At 38.9% G+C, this 9,963-nt stretch overlaps 1 protein-coding gene across 1 annotated transcript in view; it reads right to left on the bottom strand.

The window, feature by feature from the left end:
• rab3gap1 (RAB3 GTPase activating protein subunit 1) overlaps positions 1-9,963 on the bottom strand; it is a 76,337-nt gene that overhangs the window by 17,337 nt on the left and 49,037 nt on the right. Inside the window, exons 19-20 of the mRNA XM_046069693.1 lie at positions 2,393-2,620; positions 2,019-2,115 (exon numbers count right to left, since the gene is read on the bottom strand). Coding sequence (XP_045925649.1) covers positions 2,019-2,115; positions 2,393-2,620 — 325 coding nt within the window. The remainder of the gene's footprint in view (positions 1-2,018; positions 2,116-2,392; positions 2,621-9,963) is intronic.

Below are 9,963 nucleotides of genomic sequence, written 5' to 3'. Positions count from 1 at the left end.
AGGCACCTGCAGTAAGTCACGTACGCCAGGCCTGAGATCATCGCGAACTGAAGCCAAGAATGAGATCATGACACGTTGTGATTTATGGCGCCTGGTACTGCAGGGTACGGCCAGGTACTGCATGAAACCAAGCTTTGCGCTGCCGAAACTAAACTTGTGCGAGACAAAGCACCCTCATGGTTGGCATTGTTGAATCATGTACTTGTTCATTGAATCACGTTATACATGTATTAAATATGTTACTCCTTATTAATTCTTTTAAAAAATACGATTGTAAGTGTTTAAGTTTTAATGGTGTCAAACTATGCCTGTATAACTTTTAAAAAATACAGTGGGACTGAAGTTGAGACATATTGGTGAATTTCCAATCCAGTAATGTAAAAAATATAAAGAGAGATAAATGGTAACAATAATTACATGTAATAATAGCTAAAAAGTGGAAATTGTAACATTAATGAAAGGGTTAATTTGGTAAAACAGTACGAGAAAAAGGCCATTAGATGGCAGTAGAGGATAAGAAATTCACCAAAGAGGAGGAGTGGTCAGCGAACACTATAGGTGGAGTTAAGGTGTAACGCCCACCTAGAAGGAGGAGATAAGGAGGAGTTAAGGCGTAACGCCCACCTGAAGGGAGGAGACAAGGTGGAGCTTAAGGTGAATATAAGGCGATGTTCGCTGACCACCAACTGAGTTCCATCCTGAGACCTGCAGGGATGTTGCTCGGGTTTATCTGTCCTTTATTGGAATAAACTCTTTTGCACCGACTCTTGACCGTCTCCAGTGAAGTTTTTGACTACGCAGTTTTTGACTAAAGAAGAAATCTAATGAGTTTATTACGTTGGTTAGGGTAGGGACCAGGTCTTTCACTGGCCCGGCCGGTCCTTATTTCCGACCCGACAGGTGCTATATACACATTTTGAGTTGCTGTGATGTAATATAATATTATAATATAAAAATATCAAGTAATGCAGGTTGGATGAGCCTCAGTTACATTTTTTTACTTTGATTTTCTCTGTGAAGTGTTCCCTTCATTTTTCTGAGCAGTGTATATTCACCCACATTAACACAAGGCAATCTTGCCCTGCAGGTGCTGAAAAACATACTTTAACTAACATTGTTATCTTAAGAGGGAGAGGCAGTGAAGGTCTCCAAAGCAGGAGCTGCATCTCTGTATCAGGAACCTCTCTTGAAGGAATTTAAGGTAAAGTTCAGGTAGACAGGTATTTTGCATAGCAACAGTTGTAATGATGCATGATCTCAGTCTCTAAATTATTCCAATTAATTGATATAACTATAGGTGGAGGCGTTAAATAAGCCCATTTGGGTTTTCTGCCTCTCCCCGCACGTTACATTGTTTGTTGTTTTTTTTTCCTGTTATTTCTTTGTAATTTTAACTGTGCAAATAAATGAAAATCTTTTAGGTGTTGGCGAGGAAACAGTGGATAAGATATGCCTTTGGTGTGACAGACCCAGGTTCAATTCCCACTGTTACACATTCCCAAACATGTTCCTGAGCGAGACACTTAACTCCTAGTCGCTCCAGAGGTGTGCGACCTCTGACGTATACTCTGGATAAAACCTCAGCTAAATGAATAAATGTAAATGTAGCCTATATTTGTTTATAGTTTGAATAAAAAGTCACACTGAAATACCATCTAACGTGTCCAGTTTACATTACAACCTTGGATATATTGACATTTCCACTTGATTATTTTTGATAGTGAAAAAATTGTGTAAGCATGGTAACTACACGTGAAAACTGTGAAATTGAAAGGAACTGATGGACAGTCACATGAGTATATACTATGATGCCTTTGGGTTCTGATTTGATTGAGCATGATTGACGCAATAGGTGTTCATAATGGCACATTTTCTCAAAGTTCAATTTAGTCATCCATAAAAACATCTTGCATTTTTTCTTATTATTATGTGTTGGTCTAGTGGTGGTTTGCTAGTACTGACATCCCTTGTTTTACTGGTTGTCATGACACATTTTCAATAAAACAATCTTGATTCACCTTCCTCCTTCAACTTCAGAATAGCAGCATGGAGTATGCAGGGCAGGAGATGGCAGGTCAGGTCTGCAGGTTTCTGTATTGACAAATAGTGCAGAACCTAAAAAGAGTCAAAAACCAGGGTTTAGTTTCCCCTACTGATCTGCCTTCTGTTTGCTCTCTGTCAGTTACATCTCTTATGTCTGCATAGGCTAACATGAATTTCAGCAAGATACTTGATATAGGGCATGCTTTCTTTTTAGGTTTAATTGCAGGAGTTAAAGTCATACCCACCCATGGAAGGCTTTTAACTGAACATACGGAATAACCAGAAAAAGTTAAGCCAGTGCCTTTTTATGTCAGCTTTAGGGGTATCATCAAGCTCTATTGAAAATTACCTTTTCAGCCTCCTTAGTGTCATCAAACAGTCTTCTTTGGCGGCGTGCAGGTGTAACCCTGGCCGTCTCCCAAGCCTCCACCCACATGTTGCCTGGGATCTTCATCCTGGCACTAAGTTCGCCTTTCACCACTGTGTTACCCCTCTCGTCGACCACCTCCTCCTCCACGTAATCTCTAGGTGAGTACCAGCGCACAAAGTCCGCCAGAACACAGCCTGGGTTGGCTGCCTGTGGAGGGACGGGAAAACTGTTTAATTTCAGTGTGTATTTTTTTAATAAATTTTTTCCCGGCAGGGGACACTTAATCAGAGTAAAATATCAAGTCAATTAAACTTCAGGATACAATCCTTAAGGACCTACAAAGTTTAGATCATCAGTATGCTATTGATCCAAATAAAGAAATGTATAAAGAACGCCTTCGTTTACAAACGGAATTTGATCTTTTGACCACGAATAAGGCTGAAGTGCAGTTGCTCAAATCTAAGCAATGTTTTTTTGAACTAGGTGATAAGGCAGGTAAATTATTAGCTCATCAAGCCAGAGCATCAGCAGCATCAAGGCTGATTAATGGAATAAGGTCACCACAGGGAGACGTGGTTCATGATCCACATAAAAAAAATAACAAATTTCCTAGAGTTTTACTCGGGCCTTTATACTTCTGAACTTTCCTCATGTTCTGATTGTGGGGAATGGCCCTTGGATAAGATCTCTTTTCCTAACATTGATAGTAACATGGCTAAGACCCTTGGTGACCCAAAGCAGCTAAGGAGGTGATGGAAGCTATCAAACTTTTACAGAACGGCAAGTCACCAGGCCCTGACGGGTTTACTACAGAGTTTTATAAGGCATTTTCTACATCCCTAGCACCTGCATTACAGAATATGTTTAACGAGTCTTTTTCTAAAGGCTGCCTGCCGCCCACCCTGTCGTTAGCGTCAATCACTTTGATTGCCAAAAAAGACAAAGACCCCCTATTGTGTAGCAGCTATAGACCCATCTCACTTTTGAACGTGGACTATAAAATTTTAACTAAGATTTTAGCGTTGCGTTTACAACAAGTCTTGCCCCAAATAATTTCAGATGACCAAACAGGTTTTATGATTGAAAGACATTCTTTCTTTAATACAAGGAAACTTTTCAATATCCTCAATACGCCTAGTTCAGATGTGCCAGAAGTGGTTCTGGCACTAGATGCGGAAAAGGCGTTTGATAGAGTCGATTGGGGATACCTTTTTCGTGTAATGGAAAGCTTTGGTTTTGATGATCACTTTATTTCCTGGATCAAACTATTGTATGTCTCCCCACAGGCATCTATTTTAACTAATGGTGTGGTCTCGCCACCTTTTTTGCTTCAGAGGGGCACTAGGAAGGGCTGCCCTTTGTCGCCTCTGCTTTTTGCCATCGCCATTCCGTTTTCAGCTACTGTAGAAACATGACGATGCAACGTGGCGACGTCCATGGAAGGCGGTGCCCACGGTTATGGAGATATAAATGTTGCATGACTACTATGTTTTAATAAATTTATGAGAATTAATACCAAAAATATAAATTCATAAATCTCTCGGAGGGATTTCCTGAGTATGGCTAATAATTAGACAATTATTCACTAGTGATCAGTTAGTTAACAATCGCTCAATTATCTTAAATCAGTCAGTCAGTCTCATATTGAAGGGGTAAATTGGCAGGGACTTGGGGATAGGCAATACAAACACAATTCCTTTGATTACAGTGAATTTATTAACTAATTAAGGTGAATATAAAAATGCGGTTAAAATATACATCCAAGTAATAAACAATGGCTAAACAATGAGAATGTGGGTTTCTATTGTCGGGAGCATTTGACTCATACGGGAAGATAATGAACACATGCTATGAGTTTTAAGAGTTAAAGATAATCTATGGGACATCACGATTCCTGGCTTTCTGCTAGGGAATTCTCCGGGGTTCTCCGTGTCTGGATTGAAGAAAAACCCTCTAGGGTTGACCGTCCTCGGTCTGGCAATTAGGCTGTTCTTTCAGGTGTCCTTTGTTACTGCTGGTGGGCCACATGGCTGGGTCCGCTGTTGATGGGATTAGCTTGACGAATAACAATTTAAAAAGAACTTGGTCGTTCTTCAATTAAACTAGTGTAACTTAATGGACTGATAACTTTTAACAAAACAAAACCAAAGAGAAGAAAACGCAAGTAAAATTGCTGGAAACGAGGGAAAAATCGATGTCGCGGCGCTTCACATGTGTGGCTTGAAAACGAACAAAGGGCTTTGTTGCGCTGGGTCGGACTGCTTAGGGCGTTGCCGGGAAAGGGGGCACGCTGGCCACGCGTGCCAAAGCACAGTTGGAGAGCACAGGAACAAGAGCGTGTGTTGCTGTTTTGTCTGTTGGGGCGTGGTTCCCCGAGGGCAGTCCTTTGTTCCCCTGAGGGAGGCTTGTCTTCGGTTTGCCTGAGAGACTGTCTTCTGTCAGAAAGTATTGTGAACAAATTGGTTACAAATAAAATGAATAAAGTCAGGTGACCTTGCTGAAAATTAAAACACTGCAAAATTAACTTATTTAGATTCTTTTCAAAAACAAATAACAACAACAACAATATGGTAACATAACTACTAAAATGGAGTGGGGAGACCTAGTTGAGTAACTAAAAGATTATTTAATTAAACAAGGTAATATCTGAGTCTTGAGGAGACAGTACTCTTTTGTTTACACAAAGGAGTACAGGGCTGTCCTCCTGTGTACTGGAGTTTCTTACCAATTTACAACTGGGTGTGAAGAGGAGAATATCCTTTGATGTGAGGTTATTAAACAAATAGGGAGGTCAGTTGCCATGGTTACGTGTGTGGGGGGCAGTTTAGGGTTTCCTGCCCTCTCTTAAGAAGAGTTTTAATAGGCTGTTCAGGAGAACGCTAATCTCTGGACAGTGTTTGTCATTTTAACAGTCAGGCACCGAGGCTTATCACGGCTGCTGCCAAAGGTGGCCAGTTTTACGATCAGACTGCCCAGAAACAGCACTTAGAACCTTTCACCTTTTCCTTTGGGGTCTCTTCAGCCGTCTGTTGAGAGTTGCAATCTTACCCCCCCTCCTTCTCTCAGAGAGAGAGAGAGAGGAGGAATTTTGAGTCTGCAAATTATTTAATGTAAAATGCACAAATCCACACTGTTTGTCCATACATAAATGTCTCATTTTAAGGTAATGAAAACATAATGGTTTATTATATAAGGTCTTTACATACCACTGAAAACATATTTATGGATTTTATATTGCATTACTGTGGATAAATCCTCAGAAATATTACACATTGAACCTTTAACGTTAAACTGAAATAAACAGGATGAGGCTGATGCTCTCGTAACATTACCTCATAGGTGAAACTTTTTTGCTCACTAGCCAACGTGGCTAGTGGTTTTCCAAAGTTACTAGCCACACAGCATTTTCACTAGCCACATTTTTGTTGTTGGGAAATTACATTTTATGATGATTTTATGATTATATATATTATATTTGATTATTTAGTTGACTATTGCGTGGTAAAATTGGCGTGTTAAAATTTACTACCATTATAATTAACTCTGATAAGGTTGTTTCATAATTAAAGTGTTGCATGGGTGTAGAAGATTACTGAAAAAATAAAAACTAAACTGAAAAAAAAATCAAACACTTTTAATAATTATTTATAACAGCTGTAGGCAAAATACTGTAAAAAAGAGTAGAAAAATGATCTGCATTAGAAACAAAGAGCAAAGACGAACAAATTATTTTTGTCTAAGAAAAAATCCACAATTAAGGCAACAGCATTAAAGTTTTATGTAGGCCTATTTCATATTTGTGCACTTTTAGAATGTTGATTTTACATTTCCTCAGAGCTCTGACGGGATTTATGTTTATCATCATGAAGCTCTGGTAGCTTTGAGTAACTGGAGATAGGCCTATGTACTGAAACAAGTTTACAGGCCTTTTTTCAAGATTATTATGAAATTTTTATATTCTCGTTTGAAAAAAGTCTGGATGGAAGGAGAGAGAGAGACGCGCCTGACGTGTAGATTCTCCTGCTTGATTATTAAAAAAGCTGTACTATCGCCACTGGTGAAGTTGACAATTAACGGCAGAACAAACAGCCCTCCTGACGGTCCACTAGTTAAATCTCACTAGCGCAGCAAGACAGTAGGCTTCACTAATAGACCAATGAGCAAACACTGTGTGTAGGTAGTACTCATGGTGGTTGTAGTGTCGTAGTATCACATTACAATTTGTTTGTTATTTCAGATGCCTTTTGACAAGACCTCAAAAACACGCCAAAGTGGCTAGTGGAGTGATTGTGTTAAACATCACGGCAGAAATCCACCCGCATTTGATGGGTTGGCAGGAAGGTTATTATAGTTTTGGATTTTTCATTAGCTTTTATTTCGTTTTGACTTTTTGTTTTAATTAGTTTTTAATGTGGGTTTGCTAGTTTAGTTTAGTTTTTATATTTTGAAAATGCTTAGTTTTAGTTTAGTTTCTATTAGTTTCGGTGTTAGATTTAGGATGCCAGGATCATTTCAGTTTAGTTCAGTCCAGTTTAGTTTTTTCACAAAACATTAAAATACAAGTACAATCATTAGAAATAATCCAGATTTGTGAAAAGGCACACCTTTTTTAAAGCTATCTGAAGCTTGTACATAGGGCCCAAACACTAACACATTGTCTAAATAAATACTCTAAATAAATGAAGCACATGTAATCTACAGTATAATTTCTAACCTGTATACAGAAAACCGTAAGAGCAGACTACACTAGTTCTACTACCCAGTGGTCCCAAGAAATTCATTACATCAGTCTCTAGCTCTATCATTCTTGGTAAAATAGGTGAAATACAATAAATGGAGGTGAAATACAATTGATGGACAGCTAAGAAATTGGAATATAGTGTAAGCCCTCCTTGGAGTCCCCCCTTGGAGCCACAAACAACTGGTCCCTCACACCCTGAAGGTAAGTATGACTGGAAAGCAGTTATATTAAAATCTATATCTTTATTAATCAAAAAATAGGTATTAAAACAATGTGAGCACAAAGAGACAGGTTAGCTAAGATATCAATGACCCCATAAAACACACTCTAAACTGACATGCAGTACATATAATGACCAGCAGACACGTTAGCCCAGCGCAAGAGGAGCTCACAATCAATGGCAAGGGGCAAGTTTTTCCCACACGCAGGATGAGCACTAAGCCAGACCATCAGAACAGAACAAAACAAGGAAAAGAAACCCACCTAGACAGTGACTAACTAGTTACCTGCAACCCAAACTAAACAAAACACAACTCTATACAGTTGTTGCATTCATATTATTTTGTACACATGTATGTCGCCCTGACCCCGGGCTCTCTTGACAGATAAAGCAATCGCAGACCAACCACACAACACGCAGCGTGCCAGCTCTTCATGCGGAGGACAAAATCATAACACACACACGCAGCTCACAAAAAGGTGCCTATCACCGCTGAACTGCCGTTCTGGCCCAAATGTCTGGCCAGACCAACTGCCCCGCAACGTCAGTTCCACGGGCAGCATATCCACTCAAAATGTAGGCTTATTAGGTCCTATGAAATAAATAAACATAAACTAAGGACATTTACTCTTTAATTTTAGTTTAATGTAGTTAGTTTTGCAAACCTACAATATAGTTTTAGTTAGCTATCATTTTATGTAAAGCCGTGGTTTTTTATTTCAGTTAACAACAATGTTTTTTTCACATTCGTCTTCGTTAATGATAATAACCCTGGTTGGCGGGTGTTAATTTCAAGCCCAGGTTGTCAGTTACTTAACTGTAACAGCAGAAGATTGTTGGCAATTGATTGATTGATCATATCAAGTTATTTGGCCCTTTTCCACTGCATGGTACCTTGTACTTTTTTTCATATCACCTCCGTTGAGGTTTCAAGTGAGCTGAGGCAATACCAAAAGGTAATGTGAAAACACCGCAGACTATTCGGGGGAGGAGCTAGACTCTCAGCACAAGTCATTCAAGTCATTTATACCAAGGCTGTTTCTCAATCTGTGTTCTTTTCTGTACTTGTGTTCTTGTGGACTTGTGAAACGTCATAAGTTGCAGCCAAAGTACTGTTCCAATTCAAAAGTCCGCATCCAGCCAAGTACAGTCAAATACCCGGATGTGTGTTCGCTCCGCCCGTTTTACCGAGCCTGCATCAGTGGTGACTTGTGTGGAAGCCAGATAACCCAGAATGCATTTCGCCACCAAAAAGCGAAGTGTCTATAACTATAACTTATAATACTGCAGTTCTTGTGTCACATATAGTAGTTTTGAGAGTTTTTTATGCATGAATATAGTTGTTTAAACTCCAAATATGTGGTTGATTTCTGCAGCCAGTCTATTTTTGATGGAAGCCACGTCAAGCAGCACAAAGCAGATGAACCGGGCAGGAAACGGCATAAAGAATCCAGTTAATTTTCAAAATAGTACAGACTCCCTATCGTAGATAAACAATAAAAAAAGTTAAAACACACAAAACCAGATACAATTGAACTACATAGCCTACTTAACCATGGTAGAAGCACAAAAATCAAGGACAACAAATCAAAAGTAAAGTCAGCAAAATCAGGCAAAATGTTCTTATTCTGAAATGCTCCATGTGTGATATGAAGTCAGTGCAAGTCAGTCAGTGAACCATGTAAACAATTTGCTGCACAGTCACACCTGACACTGCATTGCTCTCACTACTACCCCTCTTTTAAAACAGTCTGCCTCTTTTGTAAGCCTGAATTGAAGCCTTTTCTAGAAAAATCCTCAAAGTCTGTTAAGACTGCTGCTGTCTGTACATCTCTGGCTGTGCTCGTACTGGCTGAGAGTGCCTGTATTTCACCTGGGTCTGTGTAACCTGCTAAAGATGTCTGGACTGGGTCTGTGCTGGTACTGGATTTGGATCAAGCATCTACTCTACTGACAAATTTAAGCATAGCCACTTTAAATAATAAATATCAATACTTGATAGATATTAATGTTTTCAGCTGCATCAGGCCCACCAAACTGGCTCCCAGATTTCCTTTAACATTTTCAAAGCTAAAATACTATTTATACTAGGGCTGGGCGGTATGGCCAAAAATGTTATCACAATAAAAAAATTCAGATAATTCGGTAATTATCAATCATAATTGATAATTATCAGGAAAAATGTCAAATTATTATTTAATACTAAATGTAGCCTATAATTTTAACATAAGTTAAATAAGCTACAGCTGTGTAGCGCACAGAAGCTTTTGCCATGGTTTCTATTATTCAGAGCCAGTGAGCAACGAACTTTCAAAATAATTATAATAAAAACTGTGTTAACGTGAGATAAAATAATTGTGTTAATTTATTAATGCGTTAATGCGATAAAAATGCGTTAACTTGCCCAGCCCTAATTTAAACTACTAAACTACTTTTGGTCTGGACTAATGGATAGATCTGCCTGCCAGTTTAAGAATGGGACAGAGATCGAACCATCTGTTTTCAACAGTAACATGTTTATCTTTGATAATAGCTATGAGGGTGAGAGTTTAAATAATGCTCAATTGGTACTAAGGTGAAGTGACTGAG

This window comes from Micropterus dolomieu, linkage group LG14, assembly GCF_021292245.1.
Source record: "Micropterus dolomieu isolate WLL.071019.BEF.003 ecotype Adirondacks linkage group LG14, ASM2129224v1, whole genome shotgun sequence".
NCBI lineage: Eukaryota > Metazoa > Chordata > Actinopteri > Centrarchiformes > Centrarchidae > Micropterus > Micropterus dolomieu.
The sequence above is the reverse complement of the archived record's forward strand: the minus strand, read 5'-3'. Positions and strand labels throughout refer to the sequence as shown.